The sequence below is a fragment of the Lithobates pipiens genome, unplaced genomic scaffold, assembly GCF_037356315.1.
Source record: "Lithobates pipiens isolate NorthernLeopardFrog02 unplaced genomic scaffold, aLitPip1_a1.2 Scaffold_1, whole genome shotgun sequence".
Classification (NCBI taxonomy): Eukaryota; Metazoa; Chordata; class Amphibia; order Anura; family Ranidae; genus Lithobates; species Lithobates pipiens.
Genome location: NW_027507685.1, coordinates 127,469,286 through 127,492,818, shown reverse-complemented (window position 1 = coordinate 127,492,818; position 23,533 = coordinate 127,469,286). Strand labels below are relative to the sequence as shown.

The window sequence follows — 23,533 nt, the reverse complement described above, 5'->3', positions numbered from 1 at the left end:
TAGGGGGCAATCACTTTTTCACACAGGGCCATGATGGTTTGGATTTTTTTTCACCTTTAATAATAAACACCTTCATTTACAAATTGCATTTTGTGTTTACTTGTGTTGTCCTTGACTATTGTTTAAATTGGTTTGATGTTCCGAAACACTTAAGTGTGACAAACATGCAAAGGAACAGGAAATGAGGAAGGGGACAAACACTTTTTCACACCACTGTATATGGTGATCACTGGTGAAAGGGTTAACTAGGGGGCAATCAGGGGGCTTTATGCGGTAGTATATGGGGGTCCCTGGCGCTATAAAAAGCTGCGGCGAACCTAAATACCTACCTGCCTAACTAGCGTCACCTGTGACACTAATACAGCGATCAGAAAAACGATTGCTTATTAGGCTGGGTTCACACTGGAGCGATGCGGGAACGCCACGAATCCGCGGCGGGTTCCCGCATCGCATGCCTCCTGGCGGCAGTTCACACTGCCCTATGCGAACTGCTGGGAGTGTCAGTGAAATGTTAATGACACCCCCAGATCAGTTCGCATATCGCAGTGCGATCTGCAAACTCGGATCGCATGGTGTGAACACCCATGCGATCCGATTCTGCTGCGGACCAAAAAAAGGGTCCAGTGCGAGTTTGCGGCGGGTGCGACGCGAATTCAGCCATACTATCTGTATGGCTGAACTCGAATCGCACAGAGATCGGATGTGATTTGCACTTCAGTGCGGTGGAAATCACATCCGTTCTCATAAACCGCTGCAATGTGAACCCAGCCTTAGTGACACTGGCGACGGGGGGTGATCACGGGGTTAAACCTTTATTGGGGGGTACCTTAGAACTAAAGGGGGCTAACCCTAACTGCCCTAACAGTTATTACAGTCACAAATGACACCCGCCGGGTGATCTGGGGGTTAAACCTTTATTAGGTAATAAATGGCGGGTGCCCTGAAACTATAAAAAAAATAACTAACCAACCAGCGTCACCTGTAACAGTTATATGGTGATCACTGGTGAAAGGGTTAACTAGGGGGCAATCAGGGGGCTTTATGCGGTAGTATATGGGGGGTCCCTGGCGCTATAAAAAGCTGCGGCGAACCTAAATACCTACCTGCCTAACTAGCGTCACCTGTGACACTAATACAGCGATCAGAAAAATGATCGCTTATTAGGCTGGGTTCACACTGGAGCGATGCAGGAACGCCACGAATCCGCGGCGGGTTCCCGCATCGCATGCCTCCCGGCGGCAGTTCTCACTGCCCTATGCGAACTGCTGGGAGTGTCAGTGAAATGTTAATGACACCCCCAGATCAGTTCGCATATCGCAGTGCGATCTGCAAACTCGGATCGCATGGTGTGAACACCCATGCGATCCGATTCTGCTGCGGACCAAAAAAAGGGTCCTGTGCGAGTTTGCGGCGGGTGCGACGCGAATTCAGCCATACTATCTGTATGGCTGAACTCGAATCGCACAGAGATCGGATGTGATTTGCAGTGCGGTGCGAATCACATCCGTTCTCATAAACCGCTGCAATGTGAACCCAGCCTTAGTGACACTGGCGACGGGGGGTGATCACGGGGTTAAACCTTCATTGGGGGGGTACATTAGAACTAAAGGGGGCTAACCCTAACTGCCCGAACATTTATTACAGTCACAAATGACACCAATGCAAAAAAAAAAATGCAATTGGTGTCACTGTGACTGGGGGGGCAGGGGTGATTGGGGGGGTGATCGGGGGGTGAGAGTGTGCCTGGCATGTTCTACTGTGTAGTGTCGTGTTGGTGCAACTCACCGATCCTCTCTCCTCGGTGCCGGAACGAAAAATACCGACACGGAGGAGAGATTACATCACTTCCTCTGCCTGTGTTTACATTACAGGAGAGGAAGTGATGTCACGCCTCACTTCCATTCCTCAGGAGCGATCGCGAGGGGGTGGCCATGAACGAATGGCCGCCCCCTCATCCCGGATCGCTCCTGAACGGATACCGACCGCCGCTGGCACCGGGGGGGGGGGCCCGATCGGGCCCCCCACCCGCAGGAAGGCAGGGACGTACAGGTACGCCCATATGCCTGCCCGTGCCATTCTGTCGACGTACATCGTCGTGCGGCGGTCGGCAAGTGGTTAAAGTGAACAATTCTCACCTGGTAGACTTGTATTGCTGATTCTTCAGCCAATGGAGTTGTAGTGAATAAAAAAAAAAAACTGAATTTATTTTGCTCAGATAAGAAACTCCTTGACTTTTCTTGTCACTGCAGTTGCAAATGATTGCCTTTTTTTCTCCTTTAACCAATAAAAAGTCAAACAAAAGTTTTAAAAACTGAACATTTTTGATGGAAATTCTAACTAGGTATGCTCAGCTTAAAAAGATGGACAAGCAAGTCCTGAAAGGACTTTGGAATAATGCAAAAGAAATGATGTTACAATCACATTGTGCTGACATCATCTCCCATTCTTCAGTCTGAGCATAAGAGTCTGAAAATGTGTCCAGATTAGTCGCCTGCTGTCATTTACATGCTCCTAAACCCACAACAGTAAAATCAGTCTATATATGCAGTAAAGCGTGCTTGTTTTGCTCACTCACTGTGGAACCTAAGGGGTTAATCCAATGTGTAAAAAGACTGTTTGATCCTGTCTTCTCTGATCCTCCCCTTCTTCCACTGTCCCCAATCCATCTGCTGATAGAACAGATGCTTGGGGCACTCTGCACATGCTCAGTTTGGTGTCTATTGTTAGAGAGTTTTCTTTTTCTTGGGAGAGTGCATGTGATCAGCACTGTCCAGACAGAGCATCAGGGGTCATGCAGCCTCATAGGACAGTGAGAGCAGAGTGAAAACCCCTGCTTCAGGCTTTAACCAGACTCTGACAGAAGTCACAAGACCGCTATATACAACTAATTAGAAAAGGTTTATATTTACTAAAATGATTGCATTCCCATGTACTGTGGGAGACCAGATATAGTGAATGCAGGATCCTGGGTTTAGTAACACTTTAAAGTCAAAGTCCAGTAAAACGGCTCAATTTGGAAAAAACTGATTCGCCAGTTAAAATACAAAACAGGCATTCGGGAAGCAGAAATAATGCCTCCTGAATGCCTGTCAGCTGAAAAGCAATTTATTGCGAACCACTCTTCAGAGACCAACACAGGTTTAAAAGAACAATAAGGGGTTACGAGAGATCATATAAAAAACAGATTAAGGTAATCCTTTTTTTATTATTATTTTTTTTTGTTTTATGTTTTTAATGAATACATAACTTAAAAATAATTATTTCATTTCTTCATTATGGCCATGTGCATAATACTGTTAGTGGAGAACCTTGCAATCTACTTATTTTCTATCCATTTAAGTTTACGCATAATCAAAACAATTTTTTTTTGTTAAAGCAGGGAATGGTTAACATTACTATTGGGTTTTTCTGTCGGTGTCCCACTGGTGAGATTTCCTATACTTTTATTACAGGAAATGTAATGAAATCTCCTAAAATTTAAGAGAGCTATCATTGAAAAACTTTGTCCCCATTGGATTATTTACCCTCAATACCTAGTCCTGTGCCAACTCCATAATTGTGGATTTCCCCTCATTTATTATTTCAGCGACTGTGGCAACCAGGAAAAAAAGAGGTGAATCTCCCCAGCAAGGGCAAAGACCGCAATATAAACCTTATTCTCATTGCAATATCTATTCATCTACTATTAGCCAAAAAAAAACACCAATAATTAAAAGCACAAAAAAAAATACTCTTATCCAAACCACAATAATCCAAATAAACTTGCTTGTAGGGTGTTATATCTTTGTCGGAAGGATTTCCCTAGACGATCACAGGTAGGTAAGCATAATGCATAAATCATACTTTCAGGATTCCCAAAGGAATTTCCGTCATTCCAAGTTATATTATCAAGAGACAAATATGCAAAGACAGCACATAATTAATTAGTTCCAATGCTGCATTTTTTTTCTATCAAATAGCAAAGACAAAGCTTCACCTTACATGCAATACCAATTATATAATAAAAGTACAGTGGAACCTTGGATTGCGAATAATGCGGTTTACGAGCGTTTCGCAATACAAGCTATTTTTATTTTATTTTTTAAATCCTGACTTGCTTTGCAAGCGTTGGCTCGCATGACAAGCAGGATTCAAACCACTGGGGTGTGCATTTGGCCAGAGGGGCGGGGGGTGACACTCAGTTCCCCCGCACCTCTGGCCACATGTGGTACTGCATAGACAAGCAGTGGCTGTGGAACGGATTATCTTAGTTTCCATTATTTACTATGGGGAAACACTCTTTGATATACGAGTGCTTTAGATTACAAGCATTTGTCTGGAATGAATTATGCTCGTAATAAAGGTGTTACTGTATGTTAAATTATAAAAATGTCAAAATTCTGTATAATATTGCAATTCACATTACTCTACATCAACCAACTGCAGTTCTTTAAAAATAAGATATTACGTGTCCCAGTGCCAAGGTCTAAAAATGCATCATCCAAATGTGGTGCCTAAAAGAGCAGAGATTGCCGCTTCTGTGGTCCCCGGGCTAAAGTAAGCCAAAACAAGCACCATGTGTATGAGTTTTGTCACTACAATGGAAAAGTTTTCGTGTTCCCAAATGACCTTACGAAACATGAACGGAAGAGTTATATGTTAAACGTATCTAATTGGCCTTCTCATTGGCCTGCCTCTCCATAGGCTATCCCCTCTTCAGTCTATCATGAATGTTGCTGCCAGACTTATCCACCTTACCAATGGCTCAGTGTCTGCCAACCCTCTCCTCCAATCCCTACACTGGCTCCCAATCACCCAGCAAATTAAATTCAAAATACTAACCACAACATACAAAACCATTCACAACTTTTCCCCCGAGCTACATCACCAATCTTGTCTCCAAATGTCACCCAAATTGTCCTCTCCGCTCTTCTCAAGACCTCCTACTCTCAAGCTCTCTCCTCTCCTCCTCCCATGCTCGTCTCCAGGATTTCTCCAGAGCCTCTCCCATCCTCAGGAACTCGCTACCTCCAACTGTCCGGCTATCCCCTACTCTTGCTACCTTCAGGCGATCCCTGAAAACTCATCTCTTCAGGGAAGCCTATCATGCCTCCAACTAATCTGTTACCACTTCCATCAGCTCATTTCCCACAGTTACAACCTTTTGTACCACCTGTCCCACCCTATTAGATTGTAAACTCTTCTGAGCAGGGCCCTCTCAATCCTCTTGTATTTTATTGTATTATAACTGTATTGTCTCCCTTGTATATTGCAAAGCGCTGCGTAAACTGTTGGCACTATATAAATCCTGTATAATAATAATTGTGATCAACTAAGGAGGCATACAGTCATCCGCAGTAATTTCTCCAAACAGTTTAGTATCGGGGCGAATCTGAATTAGTGTAATATTGTACAGAACATTAAAGGGTAACTCCACTTTTGTGGGGAAAAAGTGGCAAAAAAATAAATAACCCTAGCATATAAAATTGCTACACAAGTCATATTGTAATGGAATGTTATTAAAAATTCCCTTTTCTTTTCAAACTACAGCTCTGTCATTTTTATTCTTATTCTAAAATGGAATGCAATATGGCAACTTGGAGGTGTTCTGTACACAGATGGTATACAGAATGCCCCCAAAAATGTAATTTTCCAGGAAGTCTGCACTAAGGCTGGATTCACACCTATTGTATGCATTTTTAGTGCTTTTTGCAGATTTGCACTACAGTCCATTTAACATGGTTTCCTATGGAACACGATCTGTAGTGCAAATCTGCAAAATGCAAAAAGCACTAAAAATACATAGGTGCGAATCCAGCCTAAGGCCCCATTCACACCTCAGCGTTTTGGAGCTTGAAGCTCCAAAACGCTGGAGAGGGGAAAATAAATAAATAAATTCTTCTTTATGGAGATGGTTCACATCTTCTCCACATCTTCTCCATTCCAAGTCGCCTGAAACTCAAAAAACTTCATTGCATTTTTATTCTCATAGAAATGAATGAAAATGCACGATTTTCTGCTCAAATGAAAAAAAGTCAAAAATAAAAAAGTAATAACGTATGAATAAATAAATGTAAAATAAATACACAAATGGCTAAAAATCATCATAAATTAATATGTAATAATACACAAATAATAATTAACCCCTAACCTTAAAAAAATAAATGTATTATTAATACCACAAATAAAATGACAATAAATGCCCAAACCTGAAAAAGAGATATATTAATAATTATTTATTTATTTTGTGTTAGGATGTTTAGTTATTGTTGTTTTATCTTTTTTAAGGGGTAAGGGTTAGTTAAGGGTTCATTTTTTTACTGTTACTTAGTATTAATGTATTGAATTGATTATTTTTATTGTGTATTTTACATTTATTTAGTAGTAATAGTAGAAGTAATAAAATAATACCCCCCCCCCCCCAACCTAACCTAAACTGAACTTTTAATCCCTTACCCTAACAAAAAAAAACATTATAATAAAAGAATAATAATAATTCTAAAAGAAGAAATAAAAGCTGAAATGCCTAGCAACAAATGATGCAACAGATAAGTTTTCTCTATTGGCTAATAAAAAACACCAAAGCTCAAAAATGCTGTATAAAAACATGTAAGTTATGAATAAAAATGCGGGAAAAGCGCTCAAAGATGCTACGTTCAGGTGTGAATGCAGCCTAATGCCCTGTACACACGGTTGGAAATTCCAACGGAAAAGGTCCGATCGGATTATATTGTCAGAAAATCCGATCGTGTGTGGGCTCTGACTTTTTCCGTTGGAAATCCAGACGGAAAAAATTTGAGAGCTGGATCTAAAATTTCCAGACAAAAAAAATCAGATCTGACTTTTTCCCATCATTTGTAGAGAATTACGACGGACAAAGTGCCACGCATACTCAGACCAAATTGCGACACTAAAGCTATTGGATACTAGCCTCTATGTAGTCCCGTCGTACACAATGAACATCATCACGTTCCGAACTATCGGATATTCCGACAGCTTTGTCGGACCGTGTGTATGCAACACCAGTTTTGGACAAAATCCTTCTGAAAAAATCAGATGGATTTTGTGGTTGGAATGTCCGACCGTGTGTACAAGGCATAAGAATCAAGTCAGATTTTTTAGCATCCCCTGCACTTTTTTGGTGAGAGAATCCCAAAGAAAAATCTCAGCTAAAGGGAGGCAGACCCTTTCACTTTCCTAATTAGAACCCTGCGAAGTGAATCAGCTGCTTAATAATTATTAAATCACGCCCATTCATATTCACTTGAACACAGACAAACAAAGTCCAGAATAACAGTAGGAAGGAATCTGCAAAAAAGTGTGTTTATAGCGCACAAAATAAAAACTGCAGAGGTGATTAAATACCACCAAAAGAAAGCTTTGATTGTGAGAAATAAAAGACATACATTTTATTTGGGTACAGCGTTGCAGGACCGCGCAATTGTCAGTTAAAGTAACGCAGTGCCGTATTGCAAAAAATGGCCTGGTCATGAAGGGGGTAAAACCTTCCGAAGGTCAAGTGGTTAAAGCATTTTTTAAACCCCAAAACAAGAATGTATTTGTGTATATTTCAGATTATTTATTCTTAGATGTGGTGTTGTGTTCGTTTTTTTTTTTTTTTTGCAGTTTTTTTTTTCTTTATGTTTAGCTGTTGTTCCTGACCGTCTATTTTGTTAAAGGAAGGTAACAAAAAATAAAAATCAAGTTATCCAGTAAAAATGTCAGATAGTGTTAAGATATTTGTGAGAATTTATTCATTTATGTAAAGACTTTATCCCAAAAAGGAAACAAATTTGTTGCTGGAGTTCAACTTTAGCTTGTTAGTTAAGACCATCTAAATCTGCTAGTACATATAACACTAAGCTCTTCATAGGTTGACAATGCTGCTGTCCAAGGTGACTCCTCCATCCAGAGTGGAGTCACCATAACATAGAAAGTGTGTAACTGGCCGGATCACCAGGTGAAAATAAAGAGGGGAAAAAAAAGCCGCTGCCACATTTAACCACTTTAGTACCGTGCTGTAACCAAAACGGCTCCAGCGCGGTACTCTAGTTCTGAGAGGGCAACTGATAATCAGAGTTCTGTTCATGAGTGCGCTGATTATCACTGCAGTCTCATCAACGAAGAAAAAAATTTTACTTATTTGTAAAGTGTTATAACAGAAACTAAGAAAAACTTGTTTTTTTTTTCAAAATGTTTTTTTCATTTGTTTAGCAAAACAATTAAAACTCAATGGCGATTAAATACCACCAAAAGAAATCTCTATCTGTCTCCAAAAAATTATAAAAATTTAATTTGGGTACAGTGTTGCATGGCGGCATATATGTCATAGTAGCCCTGCCTACTTCCACCCACAGGACCAGTACATACAGTGGATATAAAAAGTCTACACACCCCTGTTAAAATGTCAGGTTTCTGTGATGTAAAAAAAAAATGAGACAAAGATAAATAATTTCAGAAATTTTTCCACCTTTTTAGGCTTGGTTCACACCTATGAGAATTGGATGCGGTTTCTGCGCATCCAATTCACATAGCAGGAGAATGTGATCGGCTCTTTATGGAGCTGGTTCACATGTCTCCGGGGCGGCTGTGGAGCGCAATGCACAGAAACGCTTCTTTGCCTCCGTTTCAGGGCCAAATTAAGGAAAGATTCTGCCTTGATTCCTCCCTGAAACGGAGAACAGGGACAGACAGCGATGCTGTGCGATGCGCGGCCAGTTTAGGTGTGAAGCGAGCCTGAATGTGACCTATAAACTGTACAATTCAATTGAAAAACAAACTGAAATCTTTTAGAGGGGGATGTAAAAATAAAAAAAATAAAAAAGTGTGGTTGCATAAGTGTGCACGCCCTCTTATAGCTGGGGATGTAGCTGTGTTCAGAATTAAGAAATCACATTCAAACTGATGTTAAATAGGAGTCAGTACACATCTGCCATCATTTAAAGTGCTTCTGATTAACCCCAAATAAAGTTCAGCTGTTCTAGTCGGTCCTTTCTGACATTTTCCTGGTCGCAACCTACAGTAAAAGCCATGGTCCACAGAGAACATCCAAAGCATCGGAGGAATCTCATTGTTAAAAAGGTATCAGTCAGGAGAAGGGTACAAAAGAAATTCCAAGGCATTAGATATACCATGGAACACAGTGAAGACAGTCATTATCAAGTGGACAAAATATGTCAGAACAGTGACATAACCAAGAACTGGATGTCCCCCCAAAATTGATGAAAAGACAAGAAGAAAACTGGTCAGGGAGGCTGCCAAGAGGCCTACAGAAACATTAAAGGAGCTGCAGGAATACCTGGCAAGTACTGGCTGTGTGATACATGTGACAACAATGTCCCGTATTCTTCATAGGTCTGGGCTAGGGGGTAAAGTGGCAAGATGGAAGCCTTTTCTTATGAAGAAAAACATCCAAGCCTGGCTAAATTTTGCAAAAACACATCTGAAGTCTCCCAAAAGCATGTGGGAAAATGTGTTATGGTCTGAGGAAACCAAGGTTGAACTTTTTGGCCAAAATTCCAAAAGATAGGTTTGGTGGCAAAACAACACTGCACATCACCAAAAGAACACCATACCCACAGTAAAGCATGGTGGTGGCAGCATCATTCTTTGGGGCTGCTTTTCTTCAGCTGGAACAGGGGCCTTAGTCAAGGTAGAGGGAATTACAAACAGTTCCAAATACCAGTCAATATTGGCACAAAACCTTCAGGCTTCTGTTAGTAAGCTGAACATGAAGAGGAACTTAAAGCGGAGTTCCACCAAAAACTGGAACTTCTGCTCATTTGATTCCCCCCCCCCCCCCACCCGGTGCCACAATTGGCACCTTTCAGGGGGGTGGGGGGTGTAGATACCTATTTAATACAGGTATCTGCACCCACTTCTGGGAATAGATGCCCCTTCCCGCACCCCCCGCTGTCTCCTGGGAAACACATATGTCCCAGGAGATAGCGGGGACCACTTACGATGCGCAGTGTGACTCGCACATGCGCACTATGGACCCGGGAAGTGAAGCCGCAACACTTCACTTCCTGATTCCCTCAATGAGAATGGTGGCGGCAGCAGCCAAGAGCCGAGCGATTGCTCTGCTTTGGCTGCCGACATCGCTGGATCCTGGGAAAGGTAAGTGTCCATTTATTAAAAGTCAGCAGCTGCAGTATTTGTAGCTGCTGGCTTTTAATATTTTTTTTTTATTTTTTTTAGGCGGACTCCCTCTTTAATCTATCAGCATGACAACGACCCAAAGCATACATACAAATCAACAAAGAAATGGCTTCACCAGAAGATTAAATATTTGGAATGGCCCAGCAAGAGCTCAGACCGGAATCCGATTGAATATCTGTGGAGTCATCTGAAGAGGGATGTGCACAGGAGATGCCCATCCAATCTGGCAGATTTGGAGTGTTTTTGCAAAAGGTGCTTCAACAAAGTATTGGTTAAAGGTTTGCATACTTATGAAACCATATTATTAAATTTTTTTATTTTTACTATCCTCCACCTAAAAGATTTCAGTTTGTTTCATTTTTTATATCACAGAAACCTGACATTTTATCAGGGGTGTGTAGATTTTTTATAACCACTGTAGCTATAAAAATCGCTAGGTGGGTTCAGCATGCTGCTAGGGATAGGCAGCAGGAAAAGAAAATTACGGTAAGTATCATACAATTTTTGTTTTTCCTGGTGCCTCTCTGGCAGCATACAGAACCCACCTAGTTCCACTTCCTAGCGATGTACAGGGAATAGGCTGTTGTGTGGGTCTTAACTTTTTATAGCTATTCACTGGCCCTGTGGGCGGAAGTAGGTGGGGCTACGATCACATGATTGCTGCCATGGAGGCACCAGGAAATTCAATTTTGCTTTTTGGGTTTAACACTTCTTCAGCGACTTTTTGTTGTATGTATGTATGTATGTATGTATATGTGGTACATGGACAATTGTGGCCCTAATGATGTGATGAACTGTGAATCATTGGGAGTGCTGGGATATAAGAACTTGATTTGCATTTGAGTCTCTTTCATAAAATGAAGCGGACTGTTTCTTAAAATTGCTTTTCTCAAGTTATTTGTGATTCACTCAGGACAATTGTCCACAATAATTCATACCCATTGAAATTTTCCAAATTTTGTCATGTTACAACTAAAAACGTAAATGTATTCTACTGGGATTTTATGTGATAGACCAACAACAAAGTGGCACATAATTGTGAAGTGGAAGGAAAATTATAAATGGTTTTAAAAGTTTTTTTTACAAATAAATATGTGACATGCATTTGTATTCAGCCCTCCTGAGTCAATACTTTGTAGAACGGCCTTTTGCTGCAATTTATAGCTGCAAGTCTTTTTGGGGATGTGTTTACCATATAGAGAGAGAAATATTTGCCAATTCTTCTTTGCAAAATAGCTCAAGCTCTGTCAGATTGGATGGAGAGTGTCTGTGAACACCAATTTTCAAGTCTTGCCCCAGATTCTTAATTGCATTTAGGTCTGGACTTTGACTGGGCCATTCTTACACATGAAAATGCTTTCAAAACCATTCCATTGTAGCTCTGGCTGTATGTTTAGGGTCGTTGTTCTGCTGGAAGGTGAACCTCCACCCCAGTCTCAAGTCTTTTGCAGAGTCTAACAGGTTTTCTTCTAAGATTGCCCTGTATTTGGCTCCTTCCATCTCCCCATCAACTCTGACCAGCTTCCCTGTCCCTGCTGCTGAAGAAAAGCATACCCACAACATGATGCTGCCACCACCATGTTTCACAGTGGGGATGGTGTGTTCAGGGTGATGTGCAGTGTTAGTTTTCCACCACACATAGCATTTAGGCCTAAAAGTTCAATTTTGGTCTAATCTGACCAGAGCACCTTCTTCCACATGTTTGCCGTGTCCCTCACATGTCTTCTCACAAACTGAAAATGGGACCTCTTATGGCTTTCTTTCAACAATGGGCTTCTTCTTGCCACTCTTCCATAAAGGCCAGATTTGTGGAGAGCACGACTAATAGTTGTCCTGTGGACAGATTCTCCCACCTGAGCTGTGGACTCCAAAGTTATCATGGGTCTCTTGGCTTCTCTGATTAATGATAATCCTTGCCCTGCCTGTCAGTTTAGGTGGACAGCCATGTCTTGGTAGGTTTGCAGTTGTGCCATACACTTTCCATTTTCAGATGATGGATTGAACAATGCTCCATGAGATGTTCACAGCTTATGATATTTTTTTAATAACCCAACTCTGCTTTAAACTTCTCCACAACTTTATCCCTGAACTGTCTGGTGTGTTCCTTGGCCTTCATGGTGCTGTTTGTTCACCAAGGTTCTCTAACAAACCTCTGAGGGCTTCAACAGCTGTATTTATACTGAGATTAAATTACACACAGATGGACGCTATTTACTAGTATGTGGCTTCTGAAAGCAATTGGTTCCACTAGATTTTAGTTAGGGGTATCAGAGTAAAGGGGGCTGAATACAAATGCACGCCACACTTTTCATATATTTATTTGTAAAACATTTTAAAAAAATGTATCATTTTCCTTTTACTTCACAATTATGTACCACTTTGTGTTGGCCTATCACATAAAATCCCAATAAAATAGATTAACATTTTTTGGTTGTGATATGACAAAATGTGGAAAATATCAAGGGATATGAATACTTTTTCAAGGCACTGTGCATTTAGGGGACCAAATATAATCATATCTTTACGTTTGCCAAACTACAGCCTGGGATACTCAACATATACAGTTTGACTATACATGCAAGTGAATCTCATGCCAGATACCCTTATCAAACTATGATTGTAATCTCATGATGGGAGAAATATATTTGGGGCATTTATTCACTTATCGCTCTTTTATGATGTATTCAGAACTAAGGATCTGTCCATAGAAAGCTCCTAATTTTGTCTACATTTTTTTTTATAGATCACAGTGACATACATATAATAAGCACTGGAACTAATTATGTGCCGTCTTTGCATATTTATCTCTTGATATTATAACTGCGAACAAACCAAATTCCTTTGGGAATCCTGAAAGGAAGATTAATGCATTATACTTACCTACTTGTGATCGCCTGGGGACATATTTCTGACAATTTGATATAAGAAATAACAACTTTCTACATGTAAGGGTATGTGTATTATTATGACCTATATAAGGAGCTGTTAAAGTGTGCCTTTTGATGTTTTTTGGATACTAGTAGAAGAGTATTGTAATAGGAAATAATCATGACAAGAGGATGTAACCTCCCTGCATGCTAAAATCTAAAACTTAAAAAAAAAAAAGAAGAAGTTTTGCTGAGGCCTATTTATAAAACATTTATTGGACAAATCTCACACACATTTGTGCAAGCTGCACACATTTTGGTCATAATTTCTATAATAAATGAATTCCTAGTAATGTGTGCTCCATCTAGTGGCCAAAATGCAGTATGATATTCTGAAATACCTTAATGAGAGGATATACTGCATTTTGGCCACTAGATGGAGCAGACAAATCTATTTATTACAGCCCAAATTTGTTCAGCCTGCAGGAATGTGTATGGCATGGTGTGCACGGATTTTTTTTATAAATTGACCCATTTAAGTATTATACAGACATAGGTGGTTGGGAAAGACCAAACAGCAAAAGATTATAAAATATGTAAAAAAAAATCCAGTAATTACACATCAGCAGAAGGCCTTGATTTGTGTATATTTTTGTTGTGATTATTTCAAGTACTTACAAACATGATTACATTATTTATTAATTGCTTTCACGTTGGCTGGGTATTAATAGAAGAGCTTTTCTGAGAACCCGCCGTAGACCATCAGACTCCATTACACCAGGCTGCACTTTCATCTCTGTCCCAGGGGGGTCACATGACCATGGTACCTGTGCTACGGGGATTTTGCACCTCTACATGGTGTGGGGAGGTATACAATCCTCTGCAGGAATTTCTCCAAAGAGTTCAGTATCTAGGGTGAATCTGAAATAAGGAAACAAAAATTGTAGACGGGTTATTTTATCAAAACTTAGACCAAAGCTACAGGGACAATTTTTAACAGCTCAATCACACTTCTAAAATAACTTGCAAGTGAGTATGGACGAGTAGCGACTAATGGAAGAGTAGCGACTGATTGCTCACTGATGAAATACATGGCTGCCTGTAGCGTAAATTGCACAGCAGTATAGAACAGTGAGCTGCAGCATGGTGGGATTGTGAGCGATTAACTGCTGTTACACAATGGGGTTGATAAACTGGAAGAGTGCAAAATCTGGTGCAGCTCTGCATGGTAACCAATCAGCTTCTAACATCAGCTTATTCAATTAAGTTTTGACAAAAACACCTGGAAGCTGATTCTTCATTTTCAGTAAATCAACCCCATTGTCATGTAGCTTCCACCTTAGGCCCCGTTCACACGGGCTGTCTGATCAGGTCCGCCTGTCCGTTTTTTCAGGCGTACCTGATCGGACCATCCAATTAGCTCTATGGAGTGGCAGATGTCAGCACAAAAACATATCCAGTGACATCCACCGATATACGATCCTGTCTGCCAAATCCAGACGGATGGTGGTCATTTTAACATCCATCTAGTGGCTCGCATCTGCATATAGGAGAGCAACAGGTCCATCTCAGCACAGTGACCGGAGACAGACCAATTATCCGCCTGCTCAGCAGGGATCAGCGGAGCAATCCCCCACTGAGTCCGTCAAAACGGATCTGCACCATGTGAATTTGTGTATTTGTTGCTTTCTTAACCACCTCAATACCGGGCACTTAAACACCTTCCTGCCCAGACCAATTTTGAGCTTTCAGCACTGTCACACTTTGACAATTGCACAGTCATGCTACACTGTACCCAATTGAATTTTTTATAATTTTTTTTCCCCATAAATGGAGCTTTCTTTTGGTGGTATTTGATCACCTCTACGGTTTATATTTTTTGGTAAACAAATAAAAAAAAGACAGAACATTTTGAAAAAAAATATTTTTTTGTTTCAAAACTTTGTAAATAAGTACGTTTTCTCCTTCACTGATGGGCACTGATGGGGCTGCACTGACGGGCACTGATGAGGTGGCACTGATGAGGTGGCATTGATGGGCACTGATGGGCGACACTGATAGGTGGCACAAATTGGTGCTGATAGCTGGCACGGATTGGCATGGATAGGTGGCACAGATGGGCATGGATAGGCGGCACAGATGGGCATGGATAGGCGGCACTGATGGGCACTGATAGGTGGCACTGATGGGCAACACGGATGGACACTGATAGGTGGCACAAATTGGCATGGATAGGTGGCATGAATGGGCATGGATAGGTGGCGCGAATGGGCATGGATAGGCAGCACTGATAGGTGGCACTGATGGGTGAAATGGATGGACACTGATAGGTGGCACAAATTGGCATGGATAGGCGGCACTGATGGGCATGGATAGGTGGCACTGATGGGCGACAAGGATGGACACTGATAGGTGGCACAAATTGGCACTGATAGCTGGCATGGATAGGCAGCAAGGATAGGCGGCACAGATGGGCATGGATAGGCGGCACTGATAGGTGGCACTGGGCGACACGGATGGACACTGATAGGTGGCACAAATTGGCACTGATAGCTGGCACGGATTAGCATGGATAGGCGGCATGAATGGGCATGGATAAGCGGCACTGATAGGTGGTACTGATGGGTGACTCAGATGGACACTGATAGGTGGTACTGATGGGCGACTCAGATGGACACTGATAGGTGGTACAAATTGGCACTGATAGCTGGCACGGATTGGCATGGATAGGTGGCACAGATGGGCATGGATGGCACTGATAGGCGGCACGGATGGGCACTGATAGGCAGCACGGATGGGCACTGATAGGCGGCATTGTATTGTTTTGTACTGATGGATGCCAATCAGTGCCAAACAATGCATGCCAATCAGTGATGCCCATTGTGGGCACTGATTGGCATCCCTGGTGGTCTAGGGTGGCATACCTGGTGCTGGGCATCCCTGGTGGTCTGGTGGCGTCACTGGTGGTCCAGTGTGGGCATCCTCGGGGGGCCTGCACTGATAATCGATCAGCGCAGACCCCCCTGTCAGAGGGGCAGCCGATCAGCTCTCCTCTACTCCCGTCTGACAGACGCGGGTGAGGAAAAGCCGATCAACGGCTCTTCCTATTTACACTGTGATCAGCCGTGATTGGACGCGGCTCATCACATGGTAAAGAGTCTCCGTCGGAGACTCTTTACCGAGATTGTAGTTGCGGGGTGTCATACTGACACCCCGCAACATCGATCGCCACGATGTGCGCCCCCGGGGGCGCACAGCGGCTCAAAATCCTGAGGACGTCATATGACGCCCAGTCAGGATTTTGAAACCACTTTGCAGCCATCATTTGCCTATAGGGTGGGCGGCAAGTGATTAAACATTTTTCCTGGCTTGAAGAAAACAGCAGCAGGTAATACAGTAAGGAATGTGTTTTTTTAGGAAAAAGCATTACATCATCACTCTGCTCTCTTCCACTGTCAGGAAGAGCTAAGGGTTAAGTCCTGTGTTGATGGGCTTTTGTTTGCAACGAGTTTTGCATTCCTATACAAGTCTATGAGACTACAAAACCTACTAGAAAAAGGTCAATTGTCCCAAACCGATATCATTGACACACAAGCCAAAGCCAAAAGAGTGACAACACTCTGCAATGTAGCAAACCCTGACTGATTCACAGTGCTACCCCTTTCTTTCCTAGTCTGAGCCCTGCTTTGTGGGGAATTACAAGAGCTCATAAAAAGACAGATTCAGAAATGTATAATATGTGTTTTACATAGGAGCAACCCTAAGCTCCAGGGTGCTATATAAGTTTACCTGCCAGGAGTAACTACCTTGGCTAATTGTTAGGGATCAATTGATTTCTCCCTAAGTCTGGCATTGCTGCACTTTTCTCTTCTGCCGCTCGGTTGCCAGGTACCTAGAGGCAATAGATACGAGAAGGGCAATGCAAGGTCAGATTATGGGTATATGGGGCATCTCAGCCAATTGGCAGGAGTTTTCTTGAATCCATTGGCTTGCTGGGAGAACCTATATATTTGGGTGAAGTCAGGTGATCAGTGTCTGGGTGGCTGTGTGTTACATTGCCCGGGCTGCTAGGCTGGAGTTTGGGCCTATCCCGGGTACATCTGGCCGCTAGGCTGTCTGAGGGCCTATCTAGAAGCAAGAGAGCAGCGCAGGGAGTGAGAACGCGGCTTGCAGTCCAACTGTAAGTGACGGTTCTGCCGGCCGGAGAGCCTGTCGTGGTCCGAGGTTGAAGGGAAGCGGTCGCCACTAAAGGACCAACCACCATATTACCAGGGACCACCGTGAGTAGCTGAAGCAAGTACTGCAGCAGTATTCTCACCAACCAGGAGATTAGCAGGGAGCATGTCTATTCAGGCTACAGCTCTGTAAGTTCCTTCCCTCCTCTGCCTATGTGGGAGGGTGTCCCTTTGCTCCAGCTCACACACAGTGTAAACCCAGACTCCCCACCCACTGCCGAAAGAGGAAGAAAGATTTCTAACACGATCTGCACTTTCCAAAGATTGTGGAAAGGGAAGACAGCAGATATACATGCAAAACTTATGTAGGAGAATTTGTTTAATCTCGGTGTACCATCTGAGGCTATTCACTTCACTGGGTATATGTGAGGGTTTACATCCACTTTAAGATGTATTTTGATTCTTCTGCCATAAGCTATTGCGCATTGAAATTAAGTAGATACAAAAATGCATCATGGTGAATATAGCCCTAGCATCAAATACTACTGTATGTCATGGTAGAGTATGCTGGAATGTAGCTGGAAATATTGATGTTACGGAATATGACAGCCGAAGGGTGCAGGACTGTTTTGATTTGTTGACAAATCACGCTAACCTTAGTGGTTTTGATGCGCCCTCCCTGGAAACAAATCCATCCAGAGTTGTCGGGCAGCGTTTGACATTCTTCCTCCTGCAGGCAGGGCTCCATGTCGCACCACCATTTCCCCATCACGATGGAAGCTGAAAAAAGATCTGGAATTGTTAGAATGAATCAATTTCTTTATAAAATTCAGGAGTGCTTCCTTTTCTATGTTTTCATAAAAGATCTCTAATTAAGTTACTGGCAAGATCTCAAGGTAAGACACCTTGAAATACATTCACCAAAAGTGATTTTCTTTAGAAAACTGTATATCAGTGTTTATCAACCTTTCTTCAGTCGTAGCACATTTTAAAAACTCTGAGGCACCCCAGTCTAATGTAACAAAACATAAATGTTACTTATCAATGGCAAACCTGAGCTTGGGACAATGCACACAACCACTTTGATGAAATACATTTCACATAACATGCTTCCCTTCATGTCAAAGGTCCCCCCATCACATCGGAGGCCTCCCATTCATGCTAGAAGTCCCTCTTCATGTTAAAGGGGTTGTAAACCCTTGTTTTTTTTAAAATAACAAACATATACCTTCACTGTGCAGTTGGTTTTACACACTGTGGCCCCAATCATCATCTTCTGGGGTCCCCCAGTGGCACTCGCGGCTCCTCCTTGCATTGGTAAACCCCCTAGGAGAAGCGCTCTCCCTGGGGGTTACCTTGCAGGCGCACGCCCGAGTCCAGTATTTGTGTCCATACACACAGAATGCCGGACTCGGCCCAGCCACCCTGGCGCTCGCGTCATTGGATTTGATTGACAGCAGCGGGAGTCAATGGCTGTGCTGCTATCAATCTATCCAATCAAGAGCCGAGAACCACAGCAGAGAGGTTCAGTATGTCTCCACCAAGGTGCGTAAAACGGGGGGCTAGGGGGCCGGTCAGTGTCAGAAGTTTTCTCACTTTAAGGCATAGGATGCACTAAGGGGAAAAAAAACACAAGGGTTTACAACCCCTTTAAAATGCCCCTCTACATGTGGGCTCTCCACCAGATCAGTCTCCCCATCACTACAGACTCTTGCCCCCCCCCCCCCATCAAAAAGTCCCCCGATCATACAGGGGCCATGCATGCCACCTGCCCTGGATCAGTATCATTGTTTTGCCATGGTGCAGGTGCTAACATAACACCATGGCAATGAATTATGCTGTGCATCCTGTTCCAGCCCTAGAGTGTCACTGGTTGTAATGGTGCTGGCTGCCAGCTGGCCCATCTGCACCATGGGAACTCATGAGAATGATCCAGGGCAAACTTGGTCCTGTGTTTGTGGCAACCCGGAGGAACCCAAATGGCCCTCTGGTTGAGAAACACTGCTGTAGGTGCGGTGTGATGCCAATCATTCTTAAAAATAGATTTAGAGTTTACACACACTTTAAGGGAAACCTGTCATAAAAGAAAATTGTGGGCCTACATTTTTTCTGCTTCTGAAAGTGCTAGCATTTTCCCAGAAGGTTTGATGCCAGCATTAGTAAGGCAACTAGAATTTTAATAGGAAGGCCAGCAATGGCAGCCCACATCTCTATCATGACTTGTGCACTTTAGGCTGTAAAATGTACAATTGTGGCCTTGCAGTGTTAGTAAAATTGGTAATGCAGATTAGTAAAAATATCTTTGAAAAAAATGCCTAAAGGAAGGCTTTTTCTTTGGTTTGCTCTTTTTGGAAAATGCAGAATATGCCAGGCCCAGTGTCACAGAAAAAATATAGATTTTATTCAGATATGATGTAGGCAGGTGCAGTCTATCCTTCCTGTTGTAGGTAGCGCTGTTCAGCTGGCCGCTGTGAAGAGGGGAATGGGAGTTGAGAGGAGCTTCGCTCCTCTGAAGCCTCCATAGATGTCATCAAAGGAGCAGTGGTCCAATTGGAGGCTGCTGCCTTGGCTGACCTCCACGACTGTCTTTAGTGAGGGCAATGCTAATAAATAGCACCGTCCCACTTCGGTTGGCGCACATCTGCAAGGCGGATAGTATAGGGATAGGATCCTCACTGGCTAGGGACAGTGCTAGGGAGAGTGCATCTGAGGAGGGGCAGTGCAGGAACACTATACCATCTGGGAACACTAAGTAGTTGGGACAAGGACCTGCCTACTTTGTTACTAAAGGCACCTGCACTACTGTACTGTGTTAAAGTGTGGCCAGCGTTGTTAATAGCTGTTAGACCCAGGTTGAATGTAATAATGAAGCTATTTGCCATAGTGTTTGGAACTGTATGTAAGCTCCTTTCCACTGTCTTCCACATGTTAATTGTTAATTTTGCTTTACCAAATTATAATTGTGCCACCTTCCTTGGTCTCATGTACCTTTACTCAATCTCCATGGGGTACTTTGACACAGTGGTGGGCTTAACCACAGTATGGCCTTATGGTGTTACAAAATCCCCATATTTACTTATTAAGATCAGGTGTTTTTAAGTAGCCTTATAAGATTTGAAAGTAACTTTTTTTTGTATGTGTGCACTATTCTGTGTGGTTCTATTTACTCCATCTTGAGTACCAATCAGCTGGCCCAGCCTACATGCAGAGCAGCAAAGGTTTTTAATTACAACCCTAAATTGGCCACTTATCACCAGCACAGATAATGAATTATCAATAAACAACTTACCGTCTACACAGGATGGTTTGTCCCTAGTTGTCCCGGCCACCTTTCCAGGAAGGCAGGAACATTGCACCGTCTGTGAGCGCTCCTCAATGCGGTTCCTGTTGCAGCAGCGATGAGCAGACACCACTCGACAGGTGCCTCCGGCTGCAGAGAAATAAGAAGCTGCCCTGTCAAATGCCATACTTCCATGTTAGCCAATTTTAAAAAATATAAAAAGGCACTCAGTCAATTTATTACTTTTTTTCTATTCTGCTTCCAACCAGACACTTGGATCTTGCATGGAACAACATTATCATGGCCAGTCAAGGTCTAAAATTGAAAATCCAAACTAAAGCCGCGTACACACGGGCGGACTGTATGGCCTACTTAGTCCGTCATACAATCCGACGGACAGTCCGTCATACTTTCGAATGAACGGACTTGACCACACACGGATGCACAAACAGTCCGTTGAAAGCTTGCGTGATGACATGTACAGCACGTACGACGGGACTAGAAATAGGAAGTCCAATACACAGCAATGCACCCTTCCGCCGTGTAAATCCTTTCTGAGCATGCGCCATTCTTAGTCCGTTGAACTAGCCTACTGACAAGTGGATTGTCCGCTGAAACCAAAGTATGACGGACAGAATTTTGAAAAATCCGAAATACTTAGTACGCCAGACTGCACGCTGAAAAAGTCAGCTGAAGCCCACACACGAGCGGACTGTCCGCTGAAATGTGTTTCGACGGACTAAGTAGGCCATACAGTCCGCCCGTGTGTACGCGGCATAAGACACAAAGGCTACCCTCTGTGAAAGATCTAATAAAATTCACAACAGTTTCCTATAAAAAAAAAAAAAAAAATATTAGGGCCAACACCAGCCAAAGCTTCCTACCCCAGAGACTCCTGAACCCTCCCATTTCTTGTCCTGGTGTCATGTGGACAGGAAGTGAGAGAAAATCTTCCCAATGCGGACAAAGGCTGAGATAAAAACTTTCACAGATCCAATAGGAAGAGTCTATATATAATGTATTTACAGTGGCTTGAAAAAGTATTCATACCCCTTGACATTTTCCACATTTTGTCATGTTACAACCAAAAACGTAAATCTATTTTATTGGGATTTTTTGTGATAGACCAACACAAAGTGGCACATAATTGTGAAGTGGAAGGAAAATGATTAAATGGTTTTCAACATTTTTTACAAATAAATATCTGAAAAATGCAGTGTGCATTTGTATTCAGCACCTTTCACTCTGACACCCCTGACTAAAATCTAGTGGAACCAATTGCCTTCAGAAATCGTCTGTGTGTGATTTAATCTTAGTATTAATACTGAACCTTTGTGAACAAACAGCATTTTGAAGGTCAAGGAACACATCAGACAGGTCAGGGATAAATTGTGGAGAAGTTTAAAGCAGGGTTAGGTGATAAAGAAATATCCCTAGCTTTGAACATCTCATGGAGAACTGTTCAATCCATTATCCGAAAATGCAAAGAGTAGGGCACAACGGCAAAGCTAACAAGACATGGTCGTCCCCCTAAACTCATAGCCCAGGCAAGGAAAGCATTAATCGGAGAAGCAGCCAAGAGGCACATGGTAACTCTGGAGCACTCCACAAATCTGGCCTTTATTGAAGAGTGCCATTGACAGCCATAAGAAGTCCCGTATGCAGTTTGCAAGAAGCCATGTGGGGGACACAGCAAACATGTGGAAGACGTTGCTCTGGTCAGATGAGACCAAAATTGAACTTTTTGGCCTAAAATAAAAAAGCTATGTGTGGCAGAAAACTAACAATGCAGATCACCCTAAACACACCATTCCCACTGTGAAACATGGTGATGGCAGCATCATGTTGTGGAGATGCTTTTCTTCAGCAGGGACAGGGAACCTAGTCAGAGTTGATAGGAAGATGGATGGAGCCAAATACAGGGCAGTCTTAAGGCCCATACACACGATCAGACTTTTTGACAACAAACATGCAATTTAGCTGTTTTGGAGCAACATCCGACTGTGTGTACGCTCCATCGGACAAACTTTTTTGGTTTTCATCAGACTTTTGTTGGCTGTGGGAATGGACAAACTTTCTGGCAACAAAAGTCCGATGGAGCAAAGTCTGATCGTGTGTACAGAAAACCATAGGACTTTTGTACAAACTAAAAACAGGCATGCTCAGAACCAATGCAAAAGATCAGACAACAATACAGAAGTTGACCAAAGGTGGCGGTAAAGAGCAGAAAAACCACATGATTTGGTGAAAGTTGGCTGAAAAAGTCCTGCCGTGTGTATGCAATACAAGTTCAGGGCCGACGCCCTTTGTACAAAAATCCAAGGGAAAGTTTGTACAAAGTCCTATCGTGTGTATGAGGCTTTAGGCTCCATGTACACTAGCAGCTCCTAAACTTGAGTTTAGGAGCTTTTGGCGTTTATTTCCCAAAGCTTCTAAACTCAACTTCATAAAAGCCTATGTGTCCATGTACACTTAGGCTTTTAGGATCGTTTAGGAGGCGCTGTGGTTAAGGGAGGTTCAACCTCCCTCTCGTGTTCAGGATAGGAATGTTTTAACCGCGGGCCACAAAATCGCAAAGTCATTTTGCTGTGTTTTCCCACAGCTGACGGTCAAAGTAGTTTAACCCATTCCTGACCAGCTGCCACAGTTATATTGTGGCAGGTTGGCTCCCATGCGCAAGCCGTCGTAGCTGTACGTCGGCTCTTTTTGGCGCTGTAGCAGGCACACGCCTGCAGCGTGTCCCCACGGGCTCGATGACCGCTGGGCACCCACGATCGCTTGTGACAGAGTGAATACACACAAATCCCGGTTCTCTCAGGGGAGAGGAGACAGATCATGTGCTCCTACTAAGTAGGAACACCGATCTGTCTCCTCCCCTAGTCAGTCCCCCCCCCCCCCCACAGTTAGAACACACCTAGGGAACACAGTTAACCCCTTGATTGCCCCCTAGTGTTAACCCCTTTCCTGCCAATGACATTTACACAGTAATCAGTGGCTATTTTTAGCTCTGATCGCTATATAAGTGTCACTGGTCCCAAAAAAGTGTCAAAATTGTCCGATCTGTCCACCGC

At 42.9% G+C, this 23,533-nt stretch overlaps 1 protein-coding gene across 1 annotated transcript in view; it reads right to left on the bottom strand.

The window, feature by feature from the left end:
• Positions 1–7,710: 7,710 nt before the first annotated feature.
• Positions 7,711–23,533, bottom strand: part of LOC143974710 (chemokine-like protein TAFA-1) — a 49,510-nt gene continuing 33,687 nt past the window's right edge. The window contains exons 3-5 of the mRNA XM_077476346.1: positions 20,472–20,612; positions 17,838–17,962; positions 7,711–13,928 (exon numbers count right to left, since the gene is read on the bottom strand). Coding sequence (XP_077332472.1) covers positions 13,911–13,928; positions 17,838–17,962; positions 20,472–20,612 — 284 coding nt within the window. The 3' untranslated portion in view covers positions 7,711–13,910. The remainder of the gene's footprint in view (positions 13,929–17,837; positions 17,963–20,471; positions 20,613–23,533) is intronic.